This window comes from Phoca vitulina, unplaced genomic scaffold (genome assembly GCF_004348235.1).
Source record: "Phoca vitulina isolate PV1807 unplaced genomic scaffold, GSC_HSeal_1.0 scaffold40, whole genome shotgun sequence".
Classification (NCBI taxonomy): domain Eukaryota; kingdom Metazoa; phylum Chordata; class Mammalia; order Carnivora; family Phocidae; genus Phoca; species Phoca vitulina.
Window position 1 is genome coordinate 1,629,034 of NW_022589743.1, and position 27,997 is coordinate 1,657,030.

At 36.6% G+C, this 27,997-nt stretch overlaps 1 protein-coding gene across 1 annotated transcript; it reads left to right on the forward strand.

Moving 5' to 3' along the window:
- The first annotated feature begins 4,048 nt into the window (after nt 1–4,048).
- On the forward strand, nt 4,049–23,719 carry FBXO47 (F-box protein 47). The gene is made up of 11 exons (XM_032429277.1): nt 4,049–4,221; nt 6,861–7,070; nt 7,499–7,669; nt 10,353–10,429; nt 12,213–12,290; nt 13,382–13,490; nt 18,163–18,339; nt 19,669–19,815; nt 20,476–20,618; nt 22,270–22,429; nt 23,103–23,719. Exons 2-11 carry the CDS (start codon nt 6,887–6,889, stop codon nt 23,213–23,215), a joined length of 1,359 nt encoding a protein of 452 aa, XP_032285168.1. The 5' UTR covers nt 4,049–4,221; nt 6,861–6,886; the 3' UTR covers nt 23,216–23,719.
- The last annotated feature ends 4,278 nt before the right edge of the window (nt 23,720–27,997 follow it).

A 27,997-nucleotide genomic window follows, 5' to 3' on the forward strand; every position in this document is an offset into this window, starting at 1 on the left:
AAGCAGAGAGGAAATACCAAGTGAACTAACTCATCTCTAAGTTGAGACTCCATTGCTAGTGCTTTCAAAGAGCTCACGGAATAACAGGATAACCAAGACCTGTCCATAATTAACCATGAGTCAAGGCAGAATGAAGTGCCTACAGAGCAGTACCAGAATGAAGAAGGTTCAAAAGAGGAAAAACATTTCTCATTATAGGCATTTTTAAAGGTTTAAGATGCTTAGAGGAAGTAGCCTGGGAAATGGCCTAAGTCCATATATCTCAAACTTGACTGTGGATTTTGTTAAAATGCAGGTTCTGATTTGGGAGGCCTGGAGTAGGGTCTGAGATTCTGCATTTCTAACAAGCTCTCAGGTCAGGCTGTTGGTCCTGGGACTCCTCTTCCAGAAGCAATAGTCTAAAGTTAGGATGTCAAAAGGTAGAGTTTGAAGAGGGAGATTTCTGAGCAGAGAAATCCGCATGAACCACACCACCAGGGTGACAGCAAGGGAGTCAGTGTTGGGGAAGTAAGGAGAGTTTGAGGAGTTACCTGGAGACATAAAATTCAGCCACCCTGAGGCAGGCCTTGAAGGCCAGGTTGAGAAGCTTCTACTTAATTAGAGGCAATAAGGAGCCATTGAAGGCTTTTGGGAAAGGGAATGATATAATCAGTAACTAAAATCTTCATATAAATCCCAATGAATAAAACAAGCTTAATAAATCAATAAATATTTGAAGTTACTTAATTTGGAGTCCATCAGCAAACATGTACTCAATGTTCCCCTGCTCTTTATGACTACAAAATTAAGTGCAGGGCCTTGGAAGGGGTCTGTCCCAGTAGGAGGCCCTGAAGCTTAAATTTCAGTTGGCTCATGGTAGATCCATCCCTGTATCTGTTGTTCTTCCATATATGAAGAATACAAAAGAGATATAAGGCATCTTAAAGAGTTCACAATGTCGTTTAGGAGGGAAAGCATACTTATTGAAGAAACAAGCTACATGCAAGGTGTGACTCTTAAAGTAGGACCTGGGGGAAGATTTAGAAGGAGGGAAATAATTTTTTTTTAAGTTTATTTATTTTTTCTTTTAGTAATCTCTATACCCAACGTGGGGCTGGGACTCACAACCTTGAGATCAAGAGTCACATGCTCTACTGACTGAGCCAGCCAGGCACCCTGGTAAATCATTTTTTTTTTTTTTTTTAAGATTTTATTTATTTATTTGACAGAGACACAGCGAGAGAGGGAACACAAGCAGGGGGAGTGGGAGAGGGAGAAGCAGGCTTCCCGCCGAGCAGGGAGCCTGATGCGGGGCTCGATCCCAGGACCCTGGGATCATGACCTGAGCCGAAGGCAGACGCTTTAACGACTGAGCCACCCAGGCACCCCGGTAAATCATTTTTGATGGAAGTTTCAACACAAGGAGGTAGGTGTAAATCTGCTAAGGAGACACCTCCTCCATCCATTCTCCCGACCCCTCATCCCCACAGGAGTAGCAGGTCTGTCTCCTTGGGAAGGAACAGAATACATGTTAGTCCAGGTCAGGTGCTTGTGACCCTTAGCCACTAGAAGGCAGAAACTGTACTTACCCTGCAGTTACCACTGGGCTTGGCAGAAAGTAGGCTTGGATCAAATATAACAAATGAATGAACAAGTAGAGGGAAAGAGATAATAGAGAACACTGAAGAAATGATAGAGATTTGAGTGTGATGTGGCTGGCAAGACAAAGTAACTGTACACTCTTGAGATGGGAAATGACAATGTGGACCCAAAGTACTTCTCCCTCAACTGGATTGCCAATCCAGTGGGCACCGGTAGTATTCATCTAACAGACACCTTGTGGAACTCAGCAGCACTCAGCACTACTGACCATGCCTCATTCTTGAAGCACTCCATTTCCAGCTTCCACGACTCCATTCTCTCCTGGCTTTCTGCAGTTTACTTTACCAGAGGCTCCTTTTTGAATTGCTCTAAGAACTGGTCTTACTTTTCCCAATCTTTGAATGTCCATAAATGTATCTCTCCAGCCCAGAGTTTTTCTTCCAACCTCCAGATAACTACTTTCTTGATAGCTCTACTTGGATGTTTCCTAGACACATCAAATTTACTATCTGCAAAATTAAACTCTTCATTTTCTGCTAGAAACACTCCTCCCCACTTGCATATCTTAGTAAATGGGATTAACATCCACCCACTCATTAAAATCAGAAGCCTGGGAATCATTCATATCTTCTTCCTTTCTCTCCCACCAATGTCTAATACATCAGCAAATTCAGTTACTTCTATGCCCAAAATATATCTCAAACCTATCTCTCCAGGGCCACTACTCTAGTCAGGCAACAACATCCTAACAGATCTCCCCTCTTCTATTTCTACCAGCCTCATTTATTCTCCACATAAAAGCCAGAGAAATCTTTCAATGATATAAATCAGGTTATATCACTCTCTGCTTAAAACTCCTGCATGACTTTCCATGACACTTTGAATAAAATGTGAACTGCTCACCACTCAGAATCTTTGTATCTATTAGGTACTCCTGGCCCACTGCCTAGGGGCTGAGATCTTCATGAAGCTATAAAAAATGTTTGAGATAGGGAAAAAAAAGAACTAGCTCCAAAAAACTACAAAGTCAAAATTAATCAATGTTTGTGACTACATAATATAACAATATGTCAACTAATCCTAAATGTAAAATCAATCGTTATGTAGTCATTTATGTATTTTATTGTAATAAAGGATGTGGGTATAAAGTGGAGTGGGTCCCCGAAAGCTCGAGGATATAGAGCCTACAGGGTTTCTACAATGAGCCTCTTTTAAGGCCTTTATATAGGGTCCTTTGTACCCCATCTGTGCCTACCTCTCCATGGTCTCCATGATGCTACTCTCCTACTTACTAAACTCAGCCAGGCAGCCTTACAAATCCCTACAATGTACCAAAATCTTTCCTGCTGTTCCCTTTGCCCCAAGCCCTTTTCCTGACTGGTTCCTTCTCCTCCGCTAGTTCTCAAATTAAGTGTAACCTCCTTAAAGGGCCCTTCCGGACCAGTCCTTTTAAAGTAGGCAGCCCCCATACCATCTTATTTTCTGTTGCCTTATTTCCTCCATAACACTGTCTGTTTATGCTATCTTTCCCATTAGACTAATAAGCTCCATTAAGGCCGGAAAATACATGTGTCTTGTTCTCTGTTGTATCCTTAGGGCCTGCTCCAGTAACTGGCCCAGAGCAGGCTTTAATAAATAGCTACTGAGGGGCGCCTGGGTGGCTCAGTCGGTTCAGGTCGTGATCCCAGAGTCCTGGGATCGAGCCCCACGTCAGGCTTCCTGCTCCGCGGGGAGTCTGCTTCTCCCTCTGCCTGCCGCTCTGCCTACTTGTGCTCTCTCTCCATCTCTTTGTCAAATAAATAAATAAAATGTTTAAAAATAAATAAATAAATAGCTACTGAATGAATGAATAAATGAATGAGAACTTCCATCTTCGAGGGAAGAGGGCCCAGCTAGTAAGTTCTGTCTTGGACTCCATCTTGGAAGGCTGGAGGCACAAATCCTCGTCTGATTCTAGGAACCCAGATAGGTTTAAAAAGGAATGTTTGCAGGTTTCTTCCAACACTAGTTTTGATGAAAGCTCTTGTAACTTACCCTTCTGAGGTGGGGGCAGGGAGAACAAAAAACGGGCTCAAAACTAGGTTGAAAGGAAATGAAGTGGTTTGGAACTGATGCCTGGAGCGCCAGGTTAGGGCTCTTCCTTTGCACCCTCCCCTCCCCCAGACTCTAACGGCTCCACCCCTTCCTGTCTTCAGCTTGGGCTCGGTTTGGGCTCCGAGGACCTCATCCTCGTTAATTATTCATGGTGTGGGGGCACTATTGGGTGCCGGGCTTTTACTATTCATGAGGAGGCGGGGTCTCTTTCCTACGGGGGCTCCTGAGAGGGTTCTAAAATATTCATGAGGGAGGAGGGCACTATGGGAGCGGGGGGGCGTGTCTTGCTATTCGTGAGAAGGCGGGGCTTCTTTCCCGCTGGGGCTCCTGGGAGGGTTCTAAAATATTCTTGAGGCCACCGGGGCGCCTGGGAGGCGGGAACGCAGCTCCGGAGCTGACTGGAGCTGGACCCGCCCTCAAGCCGGCGGGAAAACCTTGAGGAGATATTTTCTTTTTTAAACATTAAGAAATTTGAGGATGGTGGGGCAGAACAACTAAATCCCATTTGCCTGTGATTCCTTAGCCGGAAAACTGTCAAAATCTGTGGTAAAAAGAGATTTTTTTTTCCCCAGTACTTTCTTGAGATAGTTTCATCTTTTCATGGACTGAAGGGGGTAAAAAATGCATCACCATGTGGTTGGATTCTTGTATCGGCCAGTTTATGCTTTATGGTGTCCCTGGTTTACCTCTCTGGAGGTGTTTGGGGCCAATACCCGAGCAGATGTGGTGGGTCTCTTTTAAGGGTTTTCTTAGGTTGGAACAAAATAGAAATCGCGGTGAATTGCTGTTGGACGGTTTTCTCTGGAAGGGGGGGGAAGTTCAGCCAAGAAGGCCCTCAAAGCCTTTCACAGTCAGTAACGAGTAGGGTGGAACGGAGGCATGGAAACATTTTATTACTATTATTTTGGTCAGTGATTCTCGTTCTCTTGGGGGAGGGGGGGAGAAAACCCGAAATAGTTTGGGATTACACCTTCAGGATTTTCAGAAAAGCCTGCATTCCCCCCAAAGCGTCCAGGTCTGAGTGAGGAAAATAAGGAATTATAAGAGGAGACTTCGGTGTTAAAAGAACGGGCCCAATGCGTTGTAATTCTCGGAGGTTTAAATATACACACTCAGTGGTTGACACACTGAAGTCCCCTGGGTCCCAGGTGTCAGTGAGTCTGTGAAGAGCCCACAGGCCCCACCCAAGTCTCACTTGACACGTTCCTCAGAGACAGGACAAATCCTAGGCCAGTTTTGTAATTTTATTACAATGAAAATGCTTTAAAGTGCCTACTGTGAAAAGTTAAAAACAACCTCATGGATTAAATAAATCAACATTCTTCCATTTGGTAGATTTACATGCAGCCTTTAAAATATATATACTTGTAGAAGTATCTATTGGCATGAAAAGAAATTAGTTTTACTTACAATTACAGTTGAAAAAAGCAGATTACAAAATAGTATGAACAGTGATTTTTTTTGTTAGAATATATATATATATTCTCTATATAGTTGTATATATATATATATATATATATATGATTCTGGAATGATATAAACCAAAGTGTTTATAAGTGAATTTAATTGTCTTCTTTTTGTTTTGCTGTATTTTATAAACTTTTTGACATGGGATATGTTACTTGTGTAATTTTATTGGTTATTTTATTTTTTAAAAAGATTTTATTTATTATTTTTTTGACAGAGAGAGACATAGCCAGAGAGGGAACACAGCAGGGGGAGTGGGAGAGGGAGAAGCAGGCTTCCCGCCGAGCAGGGAGCCCGATGCGGGGCTCGATCCCAGGACCCTGGGACATGACCTGAGCCAAAGGCAGACGCTTAATGACTGAGCCACCCAGGCGCCCTTATTGATTATTTTAAAATAGCTTCTAATTTAAGTGCTCATGGAATGCTGAAACAAAGTGCTATGGTATTGTTTTAAAGGAGGTTCACAGTATGTTTTTCACTAAGAACTAAATTTCTTGGCCATGTTTTTGAATGTATAACTAATTTTAAGTTGATATGTAACCTTTTAAATGAATAAGTAACAATGTGATTTTAGCAAGTTTGTGACAAAAGGAGAAAATGCATTTGGGTCAGATATATTTGTAACTCTTTGATGAAATGTCTTAGTTGTTACTTCAGAAACAGGGAGCCTTAGATTGGAGTTGTAGTTATGTATATGTACATGTACGTGTACATGTACATATACAAAAGACAATGTTTTCTGAATTGGAGCAATAGTGACACAAAGTCACTGCCTATTATGAATATTTTTTTAAGAATTATTTTTTGGTGTAAGTAAATTATCAGTGATTTTAATAAGTTCTGTCTAAGAAATGTTCACTTCAAAATCAAGTTGTGTAGGCCCTTCCTAAGACTTATAAGTAACCAAAAGTGGAATTAGGATGAAAATCATTGTTCATTTATTTATTCTAGTCTTTTTAATTTTACAAGACTTTAATTTCACTGTTTATTTGTGTTATACAGCACAGCACATAATTGGTAATAGTATTGCAATCTTCTTAATCTTTTAGAACTCGTAAATTTTAAAAGGTCTAAACTTAGAATTTCTATTTCTTATCTCTATTTTTACTGTTTCCAACAAAGAAAATGTCAGTATTCAGTTTTAAAGAAATAGGAAAACTTTACTACAAAATTTTAAAGGTACATTGATATTTTGATATTTTTTTAGAAGGTAAAGATTATAAAAACAACATACTAATTGACAGATCTTGAATGTTTTGAATTTGTTATATTGTTTTTTTGTGTCAAATCTTTTACTTTTTAAAGATTTTGTATATTTTCTTAGACTATATCTCATCCAAATACATGTCTCTTACTCTACTAAAATTCTTTATCTAGAATATTTGGCTAAGAGGGAAAAAACTTTTAAGCATTTAATATCATGTGAGATGAATAAATACACTCTTCTTGGTGGGAACTCCATAAATTGGACATTATATTAAAAGTTTTGTAAATAGAGGGGTGCCTGGTTGATTGAGTCAGTAGAGCATGTGACTCTTGATCTTGGGGTCATAAGTTTGAGCCCCACGATAGGGGTAGAGATCACTTAAAAAAAAGTTTTGTAAATAGATAGACAGCTATTGCCCATTAAAGTATGAACTTCTTCATTTTAAAAAACAGCTCTTTGTTGCTATAATTTCCTTTCTCCTTTGTCTCTTGTATTTTATTTTTCTAACCAGGATAAATTCATGAGATAAGAAAAAGGATGGCATCTAGAGTAAATACCAGTTTCACTTTGATTCCCAACCAGAAATATAGACGTAGTAATCGTCGATCCAGCAGCTCTTTTTCCAACACCCTTGGCTCAGATTCTCAGCCCTTATCAACGCTTGGAAATTTTAAAGCCTTGCCATTGGAAATATTCCAAATAATCTTAAGATATTTGTCAGGTGAGGTCTGGGAACTATGAGTAGGCTATATAAACACTTGAATATTTTTTCCCCCCCTCAAGAACTAGTTTGTCATCTTAGGCTCTGCTAGAATATTAATGGTATTTACATTATGTTTATTTTCTAAAGTTTCATCATTGTTAGGTAAGAGGTACAATGAAGAAAGTATGACACTCAAACTCTTTAAAGCATGCCTCTAATTATAACAACATGGTAATTTGACTGTTACATCCCTAAATATTTCCAATTCATTGAACAGGAGATTTAAAACAATTTTAAGATTTTCCCCCGTTTCCCCACTTTTTTATATATTTTATTATTTAGTATATTATTAATGAGCTAACTTATAAGTTAATAGATTGTAATAATAATGATGTTCTTATAATTAAGCTGTTCATATATATATGTATATATATTTCTTTTGGTAGTGAAGGATATCAGCATGCTAAGCATGGTGTCCAAAACAGTCAGCCAGCACATTATTAATTATATTTCAACCTCGTCAGGAAGCAAAAGACTTTTACTACAGGATTTTCATAACCTTGAGCTGCCTAGCAAGAGACAAGACTCTGCCATACTGGAACATTACAGATCTCTAGGTAATTTATGTAATGAGAATTGTAACAAGTAAAAAACTACACTTAATTAAGGGGATTTTATTAAACAATTCTGTAAGGCCTGTGGGAAATGGGATATTTCTTAAAATGTACCTATTTCTATGATGCTTTTATTCTTCAGTGTGAAGACTTTCCCATAATAGTCCCTTATACGTATCTTTAAAGATGAGAGAATGCACTTTAAAGTATCAGTCCTTGTGATTCATGTGCATACAGTGTCACCTTTGCTTATTGTCTAGGTGGCTTACCAGTGAAATTGATGTATTTTCAATGCTTCACTTCCTGTGGATCTAATGAGTTTTATTTCTAAACTTCTTTTCTCTTTCAACCATAATCTAGTCCTTAAAATTGAAAAGAAATGTAAACACATTATTGTGGAAGATCACTTATTCTCTTATCAGAAACAATGTGCTTTTCTTAAGTACTCCACACATTTACTAATAAATCATTATGCTATAATAAATTATCAAAGGAAATTCCATATAATCTCTTCCCTTGATTTATAATCATCTATGTCTTTCACCCCATTCATTGATGTGCTGAAATAAGATTCTAATTTTGTGCTGAAATAAAATTCTAATTTTGACTTGACTAGTGGCACCAGTTTAATTATGAAACTACCTTATAATTAACCGAAGCATAGCAATAAAACCAAAAATTAAGGTGATGTTTTCAATTTTTAAATAAAGGCATAATAGTGAAGTTAAATAATTATTACCTTTTAGTAGTCCAACGATGCCTAGCTTTAAGATAATAAAATAAGACTATATCCATGTGTAAATACATAAAAGTATATTTGATAATATTAATAAAATTACTATTATATTTAGATTAATAAGATTAAATGAAAGGTATGTAATCTGATTACAGCGTTATTGGTTTCAGTATTTGTGATTAGACTTAGTAAAGCCTGTAACAGAATATAGCAAGACTTTTTGCTACATGTCATTGTAAATATCTTTTTTCAAACATCCTTAGTTGCAGAATAAGTGGTACAGTAAAAGAGCTTATTTTTTGGTTTTGACCTGAAAGAATTTTTTTTTTCTCCCTGACCAAGACTCAGTCGCTCAAAGAAGCAAAAAAGCATTAAGATAATTATTTGGATAATTCAGTGAAAAATACAAATATGTATTGATCTTAATAGCCAGCTTTTAAAAACAGTTTTATTCATGTAATGATTTCAACCTTCCATTTAGTTTTGGTGCAGACACCTGGCTTATGACTGATTCTTTAGGTAAATGTTTGATGTACTTACCATTTTCTCATGTTGCCATTCCTATCTGATCCGTTCTTGTTTTCAGACATTAAAATAACATTTTCAGAATTCTGTGCTCTGAAGATTAAAAATTTTAATTTGCTTCTTCATACAAGACAGCGCAGATGGCCAGTGTGAAAAGAACATTACATCTGACTCTATTTTAGTAGGAAGAAATTTTAAAAGTTGGTCTCTAAAGGGTATAGCAGAGCACCTGTGTTAAAAAAATAAATAAGTCAGCCAGTATTGGTTTTTATGGTAAATTGCAATCCTTAAAAATAGGAGTTTTACATTAGAAAAAGCAACCAGCATGCAATTATAGCTTACACTTCCCCAGCTATGATCTGCCATGGGACTGGATGCCAAAACATGAAAGGAAAAGAACTCAGCTTAAAAACCAAACACTGAAAATGTCTTTTTATGTACAAAAATAAGGAGGGCTTATATTCAAACTCAATTCTGGTCATGTGTTGTCCAAACATAGCAACTTCTAAAAATAAATTGGATTCCCATAGATTCTACAGAATTATATAAAGCAGCTATCATATATGTTAAAAAAAAAAAAAAAGTAAATGCAGAGAAGATAAAAATGGAGAAATTCATGATATTCAGGTATTTATTTTCCTACCATATATCTTATTTTTAGTGTAAGGAAAACATTGCCCTTATAGGAATGTTAACAATGTATTGCCATTTTAGGAAAACAGAACACATGAAGTTAGAGGAAACAAATCATACACTTCTGTCACTGTAGTTCAAGTTATATGTCACACTGGTTTTTTTTCTTTTTTAAAATATCTGAACACAAAATTCTATACATTCTTAACATGTATGCCCCATAAAAGGATATCTTTGAAGGAAGAAATGGATATTTCATCCAAACTGGATACTTTCTGTGAGTGAAAATAACTTCTAACCTCTGAAATTTTAAGTACTTATGATTTTAAAAAAATTTTATATGGAGAAAGGAATACAAAATCGCTTTTCTCATTCTTTCCATGTTTTACATTAAAAGCTCTTAAAGCATTTTCCTTTGTGAACATGTTAATTTCAAGAACTATTTGAATCTGTTTTCTATAGAATAAAGAGACAGTTCCACTAGTGTATCTTTGTGTCTGTTGTTATATCTTTTTAAATCTAAATACTTTCAATATCTGTCTTATAACATCAATTTCATCATTTCTGTAAGATTTTATACCACTTAGTGGACATCACAGTTACTTGGTAAACACCATACATTGTAAGTGTTTGGTACCCTTGCTCCCAAACTTCCTCTTCAGAACCATATCAGCTCACAGTCCACTGTGATTTACCATACTTGACTTTCAAGGAAATGTTATGCTGTACTTTACAGGTACTCTTACATTAATTGTATTGTCATTTTTTTCATGTGTCTCTTTACATTCTCAGGTCTGCTATTTAAAAGATGTACGTTGCTGCTACCCACGAGGGAAAGACTAAAGTACATTCACAAGATACTGGCAGAAGTAAGATCACACTTCTCAGTTGGTTCACAGTCTTGATTTCTAGTAAAGATATTTTTTATTAATATCTTACACTCATTTTAGATCCATCTTCAATTATTAGAATTTCATGAATTAGTACTAATAATTGATTGATGATAATCTAATACTATACCAAGTACCCAGAGATTATAAAACACCAAAATGTAGTAGTCTTTTACTTATCATAAAACAATTTTTATGTATACCTAAGAATATCATTCAAGTTTATTAGATTTATCAGAGTATAAAAGTATTTTTTATCCTACACGAGAGTCCTGAGGCTGTTTTAAAGTGTTTTAGATATTTTATTAAAATGAAATAATTTCTGAATGTTAATCTTACTGTTTATAAATGTATGAAAACATAGGAAAGTATTTTTAATATTAAAATAACAAAACTTTTGAGAGCGTCTGGGTGGCTCAGTTGGTTAAGCGTCTGACTGTTGGTTTCAGCTCAGGTCATGATCTCAGGGTCGTGGGACTGAGCTCTGTACCAGGCTCGGCGCTCAACGGGGAGTCTGCTTGAGATTCTGTCTCCCTCTCCCTCTGCCTCTACCCTCCCACGCACACATGCACACACTCTCTCTCTAACTCTCTCTAAAATAAATAAATAAATCTTTAAAACATTTTAAAAATAAAATAAAATGTTTATGATGATTTATGACTTGAATGTGTATCCATGTGTTTAGGCATAATCTCTGTGTAAGTTTTGAGTTTCACTATATACAAACTCAAACATACATCCAGCACTGATGGTTCAGTTCTACACTCAGTAGTATGCAAACTGTTTCTGATGCATTAGCTTTTTTTCATGTCAGTATTTGCACTGAGTTCAGGTCTATATTATTACAGCAGCTTCTCAGATGATCTTTCTGCATCTATTTCTTTACTTCCCAAGACATTCTGTATGCTGAATCCAGGTTATTCTTCCTAAAGCATCCTTTTCATTGAGTTAATTTTCTTACTTAAAAAATCTTTCAGTAGCTACTCAATTTCAGCAAGATAAGGTCTAAAGTCTGTAGCTGGTATTTAGGGCTCTTCCTGACAATGCAACCTTACTCCCTACTACATTGAGCCCAGTTAAGCATGTCATATCTTTCTTCCCACATAAAGCTTTTTATTCCTACCACTATACAATTTTGTCCTTATTGTTCCCCTCACCTATCTTTCCTATCTTTTTCATTCCTTATATTTTTTTTAAAAAAAGATTTTATTTATTTGACAGAGACACAGCGAGAGAGGGAACACAAGCAGGGGGAGTGGGAGAGGGAGAAGCAGGCTTCCCGTGGAGCAGGGAGCCCGATGCGGGACTCGATCCCAGGACCCTGAGATCATGACCTGAGCCAAAGGCAGATGCTTAATGACTGAGCCACCCAGGTCACCTCTCATTTCTTATATTTGAATCCTACTTTAAGACAATGCATTTTTCACATGCTTCAGAAGCTGTTTTGATCATTCCCAAATTTATCTTGTTTCTGCTTTCACAGTATCTGATACAGTGTATATTTAGTCATTTTAACATTTATGTATATTCTAACCTGAATGATCAAAATAATTTCACATGCATGTATTTATGAACTCCTTTAAGATAGACTGTTTTATATTTCTTTTGTGATCTTACCTATGTAACACAATGCTAATTATTTAGCATTTTAGTTATTTTCAATTAATACTGAAAAATTCTTGCATATTTCCATTAAATTTCAATGTCCAGTCGTTGTAGAGTTCCACTGAAAAAGAGGAATTAATAGTTGTTCTCTTTACAGGTTTCCTGTTTTAAATTCAATGGCTGTGCAACTCCTATCCAATGTTTAGGATTACCATGTTATGGCATGTTTTTACAGGTACGTTTTTGCCTTCCTACCATCCCTCTTCTAAGATAGATTTTTGCTTTTGGGGGAGGAAGGACAGGTAATATAAACACATATATTTATATAAAATTCAAAAGGTACAAACTTGTATAAAATGAAAAGTAACTCTACCATCAAGGCCTGTCTCTGGTCCACTGAGTTGACTTCAACAGAAGTAACTGTTGTTAGCAGTTTCTTCTATGTCCTTCCACAGAGAATGAGATTAATTCTTAAACTACTAAAATCCAGTTCAACTGTTTTAAGAAAAATTTGTATGATTAATCAACCTTTTCAAAGTCTAACTAGAGTGGCATACCATTTGAATTTCCTTTTCATGTATGTTTAACTGTACATTCTGGTTGGCTCAAAGATAATTATTAAACTTTGTCCTAATAAAAAATTTTTGCTCGTTCACATCAAAATGTTATTAGTAAATGCTCATAATTGTCACATTAAGATGAGATCATTATCGGGCGCCTGGGTGGCTCAGTCGTTAAGCGTCTGCCTTTGGCTCAGGTCATGATCCTGGAGTCCTGGAATCCAGCCCCACATGGGGCTCCCTGCTCTGCGGGAAGCCTGCTTCTCCCTCTCCCACTCCCCCTGCTTATGTTCCTGCTCTCGCTATGTCTCTCTGTCAAATAAATAAATAAAATCTTTAAAAAAAAAAACAAAAAAACCAAAAGATGAGATCATTATCATTTGTAAGCAATATCATAAATGGTAACTAGAGGACCTCAAAGGGATTCTGTTGAAAACTAAACCACAGTATGGTTGTGAGTCAGATATCTAATGTTGTGTTCTAGGATTTTGGCCTTTGTTACTTTACCCACACTGTCAGAGTTCAGGATTCGGTACCATTTGAAAGGATACTCCCTTTACAACCAAAAAGAAACTGAGTTTTGGAGCATTTCTAGGATTTGTTTATGTAAATTTTCTTATTAATCTGAACATTCCATAATGGATAAAAGTTGCACATCACCTCAATCATGTGCTACAGCAGTTATGCTCATAAGCTAGCAGTGACTTAACATTTTGATTTGATGGTCTGAACATCCGTAATGTTTCCTTTATTTTATTATTCTCAGACCTTAACAGCAGGTTGGGATGAACTCGAGTGCCATCGTGTATATATCTTCTTATGTGAGCTGACTAATCTCTCCCGCAAGATGCAGACCGTTGTCTGCAGCAAACCAGGTAAAAAAACTACAATTCACAGATAATATTATACAGATATTAAAATAGAAAAAAAGGGGGGTGCCTGGGTGGCTCAGTCGTTAAGCGTCTGCCTTCGGCTCAGGTCATGATCCCAGGGTCCTGGGATCGAGCCCCGCATCGGGCTCCCTGCTCGGCGGGAAGCCTGCTTCTCCCTCTCCCACTCCCCCTGCTTGTGTTCCCTCTCTCGCTGTGTCTCTCTCTGTCAAATAAATAAATAAAATCTTAAAAAAAAAAAAAAAATAGAAAAAAGCAGAGTTCAAAAGTATATTTAAAAGAAAATCATGACATCCATATGTAGTAAAAGGACAAAGAAATGTAAGGGGATGATAAACACTGAATTAGATTGTGAGGCAAACATGGCATGTGATTAGAGAAAGAAGTATTCAGAGGGCTCAGCTGTATTAATAATATTTTATTAATTAAGACTGGATGGAGGATACAAAGGTGTTCATTATAGTATTCTTTAAACCTTTATATATATATATATATATATGAAATACTTCATATTTTTAAAATTATGGAATCCTGCAATCTAGCAATTTCACTCTGAGATACTTCCACAGTGTGCATAAGGAGACCTGTATAAGAATGAGCATTACAGCATGTAACCATGAAAAACTGCAAACAATCTAAATAAATGCTCATCGTCAGGAGAATGGATAAATGAATTAAGTATCCATACAGTTAAAACCATTGTAGTTAAAATGAATGAACTAAAGCCACATATATTAATATGGATAAATCTCAAAATGTAAGTTGAGAAAAAGGTAACCAAAGGGTATTTTCCACATGATACTATTTATATACCAATTAAAAACATGTAAAATGATTCTATGTATTCTTTATGGTTAATATACATATATTAAAAAATATAAGAATTTAGTTGGGAGATGTGATAGTTAAGTTTGTATGTCAACTTGGCTGGGCCACAGTACCCAGATATTTAATCAAACTTTATTCTAGATGTTTCTCTGAAGTTATTTCTTAGATGAGATTAACATTTAAATCAGTAAACTTTAAGTAAAGCAGATTACCCTCCATAACATGGGTAGGGCTCATCAATCACTTGAAGGCCTTAATAGATAAAGACTGACCTCCCAAGCAAGAAAAAATTCTACCAGCAGACTGCCTTTGGATTTGAACTGAAACTCTTCTCTGGTCTCTAGTCTGCCAGCATACCCTGCAGATTTTGGATTGCCAAGCCTCCACAATCTCGTGAGCTAATTCCTCAAAATAAATTCTTCTCCGTGTATATATACACATCCTGTTTGTTCTGTTTTTCTGGAGAACCCTGACTAGTACAAGAGGGTCAAAACCCAAATTCAAGATGGTAATTACCTCTAAGGATGAAGGGAAAGAGGATTGGGAGTGATATACAAGAAGCTGTAACCCTACCTATGTTTGTTTGTTTGTTTGATTGATTGATTGATTGATTTATAAGATTTTATTAATTTCTTTGACAGAGAGAGACATGGGGAGAAAGGGAACACAAGCAGGGGGAGTGGGAGAGGGAGAAGCAGGCTTCCCGCAGAGCAGGGAGCCCGATGCGGGGCTCGATCCCAGGAACCTGGGATCATGACCCGAGCCGAAGGCAGACGCTTAACGACTGAGCCCCTCAGGCGCCCCATGTTTTATTTATTTTTTTAAAAATCTGAAGCAAATAGGGGCACCTGGGTGGCTCAGCCGTTAAGCGTCTGCCTTCGGCTCGGGTCATGATCCCAGGTTCCTGGGATCGAGCCCCGCATCGGGCTCCCTGCTCTGCGGGAAGCCTGCTTCTCCCTCTCCCACTCCCCCTGCTTGTGTTCCCTTTCTCCCCATGTCTCTCTCTGTCAAAGAAATAAATAAAATCTTTAAAAAAAAAATCTGAAGCAAATATAGCAAAAAGTAAAGCTTTGACAAAGCTAAGTGACTGGTACACAATATTTGTTATAGTATCTCTGCTTTTCTGACAGCTTGAGATATTTCATTATGAAACAAATTATGGATCAAAAAAGCAGATTAGAAGCCCAATGAAACAATAACAAAATTGATTTATCATGTCCCAAACCTTTTATTGGCTGCCCGATGTCATCAAAATAAAGTCCAAACTGTTTATACTGGCCTTCACATTCTCATCCCAATCTACTTTTTCAAATTTATTCCCCATTATTCTCTGTATCAGTTTGACATAGAGTAGTCTTTATCACTTTCCTCACTGTGTCACATATCTCTTACACATTTCTACTTCATGTCTTTTATTCATTTTTTTTTTTTTTCTAAAATACCATCTCTCTTCATCTTTTAAGACCCAATTTGCCAGACTTTCTCTGTAAAGCCTTTCCGGTTGCTGTGTTACTTGGCTTAATACATCAAGGGGTACTTACTTCATACGGCCTTAGATCATTGGTGGACTTTCTATTTACTCTTGTCTTATCTACAAGTAAGTAGAACATAAATGGTATAAAAATGTAAAATGGTGCCACCACTATGGAAAACAACTTGACCATTTCTAAAAAGCTAAACATAGAATTATCATATGACCAAGCAATTCCACTCCTAGCTATTCATTTTTTTTTTTTTTAAGATTTTATTTATTTATTTGACAGAGAGAGACACAGTGAGAGAGGGAACACAAGCAGGGGGAGAGGGAGAGGGAGAAGTAGGCCTCCCGCCTAGCAGGGAGCCCAATGTGGGGCTCGATCCCAGGACCCTGGGATCACGACCTGAGCCGAAGCAGACGCTTAACGACCGAGCCACCCAGGTGCCCCACTCCTAGCTATTCCTAAGGGTGTTGAGAGCTGGGACTTGGAAAGATACTTATATGCCAATGTTCACAGCAGCATTATTCACAATAGCCAAAAATTGGGAACAACCCAGGTGTTCATCAATGAATAGATGAATGGATAAACAAAATGTGGTCTCTTCATACAATGGAATATTTTTCAGCTATAAAAAGGAAAGAACCTTTGATGCATGCTAAAATGGATGAACTTGGAAAACATGCTAAGTGAAATAAGTCAGACAACAAAGGACAAATATTGTGATTCCACTTAACTGAGGTATCTCAAACAGGCAAATTCATTAAAACAGAAAGCAGATTTGAGGTTATCAGGAACTGGGGCAGAGGGAAATGGGGAGTTATTGCTTAATGGTTATAGAGTTTCTGTTTGAGGTGATAAAGAGTTTTGGAAATAAACAGTTGTGATGGTTGAACAGCATTGTGAATTAAGTGATGCCACTGTATCGTACACTTTAAAAATGATTAAGATGGCAAACTTTGTGTTATATATATCTATATATGTATAAATAAATATATTTACCACAATTTTTAAAAATTAATAATATAATAGATTTTTTTAAGTTTATTTAAGTAATCTCTACACCTGACATGGGGCATGAACCCACAACTTCAACTTCAAGAGTCACGTGCTCTTCTGACTGAGCCAGCCAGGCACCCCAATAATATTATAGATTGTAAACTATTGAATTATACACTTTAAATGAGTGAATTTTTTGGTATGTAAATTATATATATTTCAATAAGTCTGTTAAAAAAGACAAACAAACTCAGGGTACTACTTCATACCCACTAGGACGGCTAAAATCAAAAAGTCAGATAACAACAAGTGTTGGTGAAAATATGGAGAAATTGGAACCTTCATACATTGCTGGTCGGGATGTAAGATGGTGCAGCCACTTTGGAAAGTAGTCTAGCAGTTCCTCAAATGACTAAACTTAGAGTTACTGTATGACCCAGAAATTCCACTCCTAGGTATATCCGAAAGAGAAATGAAAACATATGTCCACACAGAAACTGGTACACAAATCTTAATAACAGCATTATTTGTAAGAGCCAAAAGGTGGATACAACCCGGGCGCCTGGGTGGCTCAGTTGGTTAAGCGACTGCCTTCGGCTCAGGTCATGATCCCAGGGTCCTGGGATCGAGTCCCACATCGGGCTCCCGGCTCAGCGGGGAGCCTGCTTCTCCCTCTGACCCTCTCCTCTCTCATGCTGTTTCTCTCTCGCTCGCTCTCTAATAAATAAATAAAATAAAATTTAAAAAAAAAAAAAAAAAAAAGGTGGATACAACCCAAATGTCTATCAGCGGGTGAATGGATAAACAAAATGAGGTATATCTATGCCATGGAATATTATTTGGCCATAAAAATGAAGGAAGTACTGATAGATGCCATAACATGGATGAAACTTGAAAACGTGCTAAGTGAAAGAAATCAGTCACAAAAGACCACATACTATATGATTTCATTCGTATGAAGTCCAGAAAAAGGAAATCTTTAGAGACAGAGGGTAGATTATTGGTTGCATAAGTCTAGGGATGGTAAAGAATGGAGGGATGGGGGGTGATAGCTAAGAGAACAGGATTTCTTTCTGAGGTGATGAAAATGTTCTAAATGGACTTGGTGCTCGCTGTACACATCTGTGAATATACTGAAACCACCGGATTGTATGAGGTGTAAAGTATATCTCAATAAAATTGTTTAAAAAATAGTCCCTTGATAATCTAAAATTTTTACAGAGGAAAATGAAATAATACTTTCCGTACAAAGTATATTACAGATGTCTATCACTGACCACATCCACTGTGTGCATATCCAATGTGCACATCAGCCTTTCTAGGAAGAATGGTTTACAATTCTTTTGTGTTCATAGGAAGTGCCCGAAAACTGGAGTTAAGGATCAGACTGTTCTGTAGGAGCGTCCTGCTTGATCACTGGACACATCAAAGTGATTCTGCTTTTTGGTTGACACGTATATTAAAACCATGGCCAATGGTGAATCAGGCAAGATTATTGTATATCATCTTTGGACCAATATCTCCTCAAGATGGTGAGCATACATTTTTTAGGGATGTATGTTACAAAACGTTAATTACCTCTACTTTAGGAAACATATCTTTTTGTACCTGCTCAGTTTCCTCATTCCTAATGATTAAACTGTGTTTCATGATTTCATAGATGTACACTACATTAGCTTATGCATAACTTAAACTTCAAGACTGCAGGCCATTACCAAATATATTCCTATCATCTCTGGTATACCTAAAAATCACTACTTTTCATTTCTAAACATTACCTTACCTCAAGATTATGTTTGCTGCTGGAAGGGAATAATAGTGTCTGTAAAGCACAGTAGTAGTTAAATTGATGTTTTACTTAATTTTGGGTGCATAGTATGATTATGTGCATTTTTTTGCCTTTCTAATTAAGTTTTGCTTAGATTAATGTTAAAATTAGCGTACAGTTCTTTGGTTCACATTGCCTATGTCAGGAGGTAACCAGTTTAAAGTAGCAGCAGGAAGCCGATCTGGGATCAAATTTTGTTTTGTGTAATTCACAAAGAGAATTGGTCATAGGTAAATATTCAAAAATTGGCTGGATTACTGTGTTTTGATATATTTAACATTTGGAAGATACTCAAATACAGCATGTTCTCTTTTTGGAAGGATATCGATAGATTTCATTTGATTTTAGTACGATTACATCAATTGCCTATTATAATTTTTTAAAAGATTTTATTTATTTATTTGACAAAGAGAGAAAAGCACAAGCGGGGTGGTGGGGGAGGGAGAAGCAGGCTCCCCGCTGAGCAGAGGGCCCAATCATGACCTGAGCCGAAGGCATACACTTAACCGACTGAGCCACCCAGGAGCCCCTATTATAATTTTTGTTACAGGCATAGCATTATCTTTGAACTAGAAGCACTATTCTACTTGGCGAAACTACCTTTTCTTTACTTCATGTAGCAATTGTTGCTAAACTGCATCACATCAGTCAGAGACAGTCACACTTATACTGTTATCAGAATTGACTTTTTTTTTTTTTTTTAAGATTTTATTTATTTATTTGATAGAGACACAGCGAGAGAGGGAACACAATCAGGGGGAGTGGGAGAGAGAGAAGCAGGCTTCCCGCTGAGCAGGGAGCCCGATGTGGGGCTCGATCCCAGGACCCTGGGATCATGACCTGAGCCGAAGGCAGACGCTTAACGACTGAGCCACCCAGGCGCCCCTGGAATTGACTTTTCATTATGAAAGTAGCATATATAAGCAAATGGGATTCTATAATGCAATCCAGTTTCCTTTTTAAACAATCCATGAAGTCTTTATTACAAAGCCAACTGTTCTGTCATAGCCTAGTTTTTGTTTCAATTATCCAGGACAGGTGGTTTGGCAGAAAATGATAGAAGGACCTACAGATGAATCCAGTCTGAAAGGTTTGGCTGATGCTATTAAATTACTGTATGACACAAGCACCAAAGAGTGGACAGCAGATGATGTTATCAGTCTTGTAGATGAACTATCAGGTAAAAGTACATATTTACCACACAGAGTAGTAGAAATATATTCTTAGAATACAGTTATAAAATTGTAAGGATAATTCTATAGGTAACAAATGAATTGCCTATTCGAAATCACTAAATGTTCTAAAATATTTAAAGAGTTTGGTATATGTTTGAAGAGAATGCATATAATCAACTTCCTTTCCTCCAATTGCCAATAAATATATATTTATTATTATTTGAAAGTTTCACATTTAAATAGCTCAGTTATTTCCATTTTGCAAATTCTCACAAACAACCTCCTAGGTTGTATAAGAAGAAAGCCCTCTCCTGCTGGCACAGATGGAAAAAAATTTTTTCCATTCCTGCAGAATCCTTTAGATTCTAAAGTTTATAAGGTTTCTTTCCTTATACAGAATTAGACTACCTTGCCTTTTGATATATGTGTAGGAGAAATGCTTTGACTATATTGCTAGGACATTTGTAAAAACCACTATAACTTGGCAGTAATCTCTATCTCTGGTTGAATGCAGTAATTACAAAACTAAAGCACTTTTTCTGTGCTTTTCCCTTGGCTCTAGTTGTATTTCCAATAAGGTAATATAATACTGCATGTACTTAATGATGTTTACTAGAGCTATTATGTAATTTCTCACTAAATAACTGTTCTTCCTCTAATAAAAGTGGTTCCCCGTGAGTGGCTTCTAGAGAATAATGCACGTCTCCTAATCCTAAGTGGGAACAACATCTGTTTCACTTTCATGGCTAGTAAAGCTGTGAATGGACGGGCCATTGAACTGGCAAAGCTGATAGTCTTTTTGGCTTTGGTAAGTAAAAACCAAGTTTTTCTCTAGCAAGTTGTTTAACATTATAGTTGACCTACCAGGGAGCTGTCCTGAAGGAACTGAAATATGTTCAAAACATTTTGAAAGAATAAGTATTTAAGCGTATATTTTATGTATATTTAAAAATTTTTAAATATATATAATATAAGATCATACTTGGAATCATTCCTTATATTAACCTCTCCCCACTTAATGTCCAAATTTTCATTATACAGCTCTGCTGAGTTATATTCTTTTTTTAAAATTCCATTAAAAACAGCTTTTATGGGCGCCTGGGTGGCTCAGTTGGTTAAGCGACTGCCTTCGGCTCAGGTCATGATCCTGGAGTCCCTGGATCGAGTCCCGCATCGGGCTCCCTGCTCAGCAGGGAGTCTGCTTCTCTCTCTGACCCTCCCCCCTCTCATGTACTCGCTCTCTCTCATTCTCTCTCTCTCAAATAAATGAATAAAATCTTTAAAAAAAAAAAAACAGCTTTTATGATTTGCTTCAAAATAATCATTGGGCAGCAGGGAGAGGATGTGAAAGTAAATGGTAGTAGAGAGGAGACAAGATTGGTAATTGCTGAAGCTGGGGAATGGATATTAGAGGTTCACTATACTATTATCTCCACTTTTGTATAGTTAAAATGTTTTTCAAAATAAAACATTAGGGGCGCCTGAGTGACTTATTTCTTTCATAGTGCCTGGAACAGTGCCTTACACATAATACATAGTCAACAAATCTTTCCTGTCAGGTTTACATTATAACTAAATGTTACACTACTATAGGGTTTATTTTCATGCTGTATATTATTTGGCTATGTGAATTAAATTGGCCATTTAGAATGTTAGTAAATAAACCTTTTTCCTTTTGGCCAGCTTTAACTATTAACATGTAATCTTTAAATATTTTGTCCTTTATTTTATTTTTTAAAGATTTTATTTATTTATTTGAGAGCGTGAGCGAGAGAGGGGAGAGAGAGAGAGCACCAGCGGGGGGAGCGGGGGGAGAGGGAGAGGGAGGAGCAGATTCCCTGCTGAGCAGAGAGCCCAGACACAGGGCTTGATCCCAGGATCCTGGGATCATGACCTAAGCTAAAGGCAGACGCCCAACCATCTGAGCCACCTAGGCATCCCTAAATATTTTATCTTTTAAATAATAGATAAATATTCCCTACAACTCTGAAGGTGGAGAGTTGATAAGACCATAGTTCTCTTGCCTATTAAAATTGCCTGTTTGTCACCCTTATTGGATTTCTGGAAAATAGAGGCCCTGTTTTTATGGCTTAACCATTGTTTCTCCAGCTCTTAGCATCTGCTCAATAAATAATAACTGAATGAATGAATGAGCAGAAGTCTTATTTTTGATATGTTTAACAATTATTTGAAATATTAGTTCTTACATTAATGAATAATATGCCATGATAATCTTGGACAGAGCTTTTATTTACATCACACTTTTTTTCCACTAAAATTGTACCATTTGAAAGGAAAGGAGAATTAGATGTAAGAGCATTTCCCACTTATAAACTCAATATGATGTCATGTGTAATAAATTATGTAAAGTCATAAACCATCATTGTCAATACCATTTTCAAATTCTACAGTTTTCTTCACATGAAGCTTTACCATTACTCTTCTTATATCTAAATCAGGTGTGTGAGAAAGAACTATACTGCATGGATTGGGCAGTTAAAATGATGCAAAAAGTCTGTAAAGTCTTTAGCACTCCCATGGAGAGAAATAACTTCCTGCAGAGTGTGGCGAATGCATTTGCATGTGTTATAATGGAAATGCTGCAGGCAGTTATGTCCGGTGAGTGAGTGTGTGTGTAGACGGTGCACAGGTGTGACTAAAATGCATTCTAGTCTCCACTTAAAACAGCGCTAATTCCATGTAGACTTTTATTTCTAAACCAAGAATAGAAGAAGCAGACATTTTTGTTTATTTTTCCATGAGATATATTTAGCTCTTGGTTTTGCTACTTTTTAAGTCTTGTATGGATTTCAATGGAAAACCTAAAGTTGAAGAGTCTGCCCTGAAAGGAACCAGTTCCAGTTTTGCACAGCAAAATGTTCACTTGCTCACTTACCAACTATCCTAATCATCATAATAATGCCCTATATTGTTTAGTTTCAACACATATTATTGTATAGTTTTATTAGTTAGCCAACATGATAATCAACCCTATTTTACAGATGAGAAAACTAAGGCTTAGAGACATTACTTGACTTGCCCAAGATCATAGAGTTAGAGGCAGTAAAGCATGGACCAGCATCCTTTTCCTCTGACTTCTTATTCAGTGCTCTTATATAGTTCCCTGATTTGGGTGGTTAATGTCTGACTTAGTAAATAAAGATCACTAACTAGTCTTCTGTTACCTATTTTTAGGGAAAATTGGAACATTTTATTCCAAATAAATCATATATTTGAAAATTTAACGGTCATTTTCTTTTCCCTACTGTCCACTCCTGTGTGTGGCATACAGGAGACCGTGATGAAGACGACAGAAGCTTTCTGAATTTGTTCCATCTTGTGCACGCTCAGGCAAACTTCCATAAAGAGGTCTTGTATTTGACCATGAATACTCTCTCTACCTAAATACTCAGAAAGCCTTGCATTTAGAGAATACCTCACCGAACAAACAATTGGAAGAGTTCTACTTTTCCACACTCAAAGAATAGCATCCATGGGACTTTTTATCACCTAAATAACCTAACAACTCCAAAGCTGCACAGAATTTTAGAAGCAGCTGCTTGCACCATTATTAATATAAAAATTACAGGCAAACCCAAGAGTGTTTTGAGATTTCTCCAGAAAACAAGCTGTGTCTCTCCAGATTTTGGTAAACCTAACACCCAACTAAATAGAGCATTAGTGTCCAAGAATCGGGGGCCAACCTGTATGTGTGGATGTTTGAAGCAAGAGAAAATTCTGTTTTGTAAGTAGAGGTGACTCAAATTCACTAAATGGCTTGTATCTATCTGTTCGCTTTGCTTAGGTTGTATAGACATAACCTAGAATGCTTGATAAAGATCTGCAATATGATGCTTTGGAATGTGTAGATATAAATCACATTTTTTTACCACCTTTTTGGCATAGAACATTATATTTTGTTGATGTTTTACATGAACTAACAGATCAAAAACCAAAGGATGTGTGTATATACATATTCATACATACATAAGTATGTCTGTATATCTATATACATACAAACACACACACACATACACATTTCCTTCTTTAAGACAGAAGTCTATAAATAGAGGAAAGCATATGTTGTCTTAATACAATTAAGTCATCTTTTATTCCTTCCTGGAGATTAGAGTAAAATGTCGCAAATAAGGGAGAATATAAAATGAAAGAAAGTACCCATTCTGCTGTCAGAACAATCTTCACAGATAATTTGCACTTCTTCCTAAAGCTTTCCTCCCTATCTTAAAGAGCGGGGCTCGAAGGAACCCGGAAGCAGCATGCATGGTGAGGGCCGCCCTGAGAGAGTGGGGTTTCACTCCAGTAAATGGATTCCAAAGAAGCTCCAGGACTATTTCAGTCTGATTAACATTTACCCACCGCTTATACTATTAAAATAGAAACCAATAGTGTCTCATGGGGCTGAAATCATGCTGGGGCCCTCCTGGATCTCCCATTTTCTTCTCCTTGGGTTTGATCATTTTATTTCTGCTGAAGGCATACCCACTGGACTTCTCAGAGGCTGGCTTTCTTTTCCTAAGCCCTTGACTACACTCACCTCTGCAGCTGAGGAAGGAAAGGAGCACTAGAAAATATAGAAATAACCCACAGAAGTGGGATGTAAATTGTGTAATTTGTGGGAAATTCTCAAGTGTTTGCCAAGAGTTTAATAGGATTCAGGAAGAGTGAAAATTTTGAGAAAAATATAAATTGTGATAACAAAATGTTACTATATTTCAGTAGCAAAAGCACTTACCTTAGTTTTTAAAATATCAGAAATTAACTACCTTTCCCTGATGAATCGTCCAACTATAATTTCATCGGTGGCAGGAATTTTTTTCTCTAGAGTTTAGTATTTGCATATTCATGCAGAAACAAAGTTCTTGCTTTTCTCCCGGTTTCATTTTCTTCCTCTCATTTTAAGAATTCACCCACAATTAAATTATAAAGATTAAAAATTGGCAGATACCAGAATACAAAATAATACCTTGATTTCAGCCTTTCTTTCTCCCTCTTTCACTCTTTTTCCTGTACATGCTCTGGAAAGCCTAATCCATTTATTTATCAAAACACTGGTGATTCCAAGTTAACAGTGTACCCATTAGATTATTTGGGGGAGGGTGAAGAAAAGTAGAGGAAAAAGTAAAAATTTTAATGTAAACTGAATATTTTCAGTATTTCACTCAATAGACACTGTTTCATTCTCTTAGAGAAAGAAATTTGGCTTTGTGAAGTTTCCTTGAATTATCTAAGTCCCCACAGTGGTTTACAAAAGAAGCATGGTTTAACTTAACATGTTTTTGGCCCAGATTTTGAATCTCCTTATACACTTGAACGGACATGACTGCTGCTATATAATTTTTTAAACATATTATTATATTATCCTGGATAATTGTGAGATTATTATCTCACCCTCTCCCAAAATCTGGAACATAAAAAAATCAAATTCATTCTTTGGGTGCAGTAGATAAAGGATATCATCTTGCTACCAATAAAAAGTAAACTGACAAGTTCTTAATTCAGTTATCAATAGATAAAAACACTGAAACCAAACTTGCAATTTCCTCAATTCAGCAGCCCGGTTTTTTTGTTGTTTGTTTGTTTTTGTTTTGTTTTGTTTTTTGCCAAATGCATTTGTCATCAGGAATAAAGTGTGATATCAAATGTTTAAGAGGGAGATTAACTTGTTCAAAAGCACATATTATTATTACTGGTATCAATGTTTAAGTGACAGAATAGACACTCATAGTACCACCAAAGAAGGAGTATTGGCAAAATGCATAGCCTAAAATTACTAGGAGATTGTCCACTTCTAACCAACTTCAGAACAGTCATAACATAACAATGTGAGCTGCTAACAGGTCAGATAATTTATCCGATCTCTTCTCCTAGATTAAAGATTGACCTGGTCTTCTAGCTCTTTTTTTCCTTTTGATAGTGATTCCCTTGGTCTCCTTTGACTTTCATTTGAGGCTGATTTTTACTTCTACTAGGAAGCAAGCCGCATGACACATCATTATATTTATCTTACCATTGTTTCTAAACACACACACACCATACTAATAAACTAAGGACACTTCTTTTCTTAGAAACTAATTTAATGTTTATATCTTGTGATAAATACTCTATACCTTAAGAAACCATGGAACATCTATCCTTAACACTTTTTTTGATAATTCCTTCTCATGCCCTTCTGATCCCTCAACTTCTTTATCGTATTCACAATGCAGGCAGTAAATTACTGTATTCGGGAAGTGGTTTAATCATTCCAGAAGTTCAAGTGGTTGCTTATCAGGCTGCTCTCCATAGCATGAACAGTAGACACCTTATTTCACACTTTTCCAATGCTTTGATGTTTTAGTTCATTCTTCCTGTTCTTCCGATAAGAACAAAGGTTTTATTGCCAGGATAGTCATCCACCTTAAGTGGAGATTAGAGCAAGCATGAGGTGTGCAGGGAAAGATGCAACTGGGAGAACCATCTTATGTTAATAAAAAACAAACCTTTACCTCTTTGTGTGATTATTACCTGAGAGTCAATGTCTTTAAGTGAATAGTACTCAATTATAAGATTACAGATTTCTTTTCAATTCCACTAGCAGGTAGCGGTGAAACCTGTAAGAAATCAGGTTATGGACATATGCTCCTTGCTTTATTGAAACATCACTAAGATAGGAAAGATGACCTGAAAGACAGCTGTATTGGATAGTCTTCTCTAGGTTAAAATAAAAAGTGCTCAAGTACCAAGAACACAGTTTTTTTTCATCAAGAGAGCAAATATAATTCCAGAAAATTCTTCAAGTAACCAGAGACTTAAAAAAAAACATAGTTTAGCCCTCGAAAGGCTTTCTTATAGATATGTACAAAAGTGAAAAATATGCACTGTTATTTTTAAAGTATTGTATTTATGGCAAAATGTCTTTGATATCTAAATATTAATATTTGCTAAATTTTATTTAATTTGTTATTTATTAATATTAATAAAATTTAAATTAGAAACATTCTAACTTGTATAGAGTTTGTTATTATGCAAGTCATTGAGTATAATTCCTTTATTTCTTATGGAGGAACTTATTTTTATTTAAGCTGTTAGTTACAGCTCTACCATGATCAAAACACAAAACATCTTAATATAATGTTGCAATTAGGGTACCTGGGTGGCTCAGTTGTTAAGCGTCTGCCTTCAGCTCAGGTCATGATCCCAGGGTCCTGGGATCAAGCCCCACGTCGGGCTCCCTGCTCAGCGGGAAGCGTGCTTCTCCCTCTCCCGCTCCTCCTGCTTGTGTTCCCTCTCTCACTGTGCCTCTCTCTGTCGAATGGATAAATAAAATCTTAAAAAAAAATGTTGCAATTAGCTACATATCTATGTATATTTGTGCTTAGTATTACAGTATATAAGTTAATTAATTTCATTTACTAGCAATAGCTCATAAATTGAACAATAATCTGTAAGTAGAACAGTATTCTATACTATTCTGCTATTTAATTCAGAGACCAAATTCCCAAGCAATTAATGTTCCAAATACTACAATTATCATAGTTTAACATCAGTTTCAAAAAACAAAATATGTAATTAAATATTGTGGATTACCTGCAATTTCCCATGACCACAAGATCTGTTTTTCTTTTTTTCTTTTTTTTAAAGATTTTATTTATTTATTTGACAGAGAGAGACACAGCGAGAGAGGGAACACAAGCAGGGGGAGTGGGAGAGGGAGAAGCAGGCTTCCCACAGAGCAGGTCTTGAGCTCGATTACAGGAACCCTGGTACCGTGACCTGAGCCGAAGGCAGACGCTTAACGACTGAGCCACCCAGGCACCCCAAGATTTGTTTTTCTAAGAACAAAGAAGTTCTTAAATATGTCTAAATGTATCTGCCTTAGCATGTTTGAGTTCATAATGGAAGTTGTGTCAATGGCTTTTTCTGTTTCCTCTTTTATATATAACTTTGGTTGTTTAAAATTGATGGGAGCAAAACTAATTTAGAAGAGGTCATTCTAGGTTTAGCAAATATTTGGAGTGTGTTAAAGCCAAAGCATGTAATTTACAAAGACAATTTTCTTTTTTTTTTTAAGATTTTATTTATTTATTTGACAGAGAGAGACAGGGGGAGAGGGAACACAAGCAGGGGGAGTGGGAGAGGGAGAAGCAGGCTTCCCGTGGAGCAGGGAGCCCGATGCGGGGCTCGATC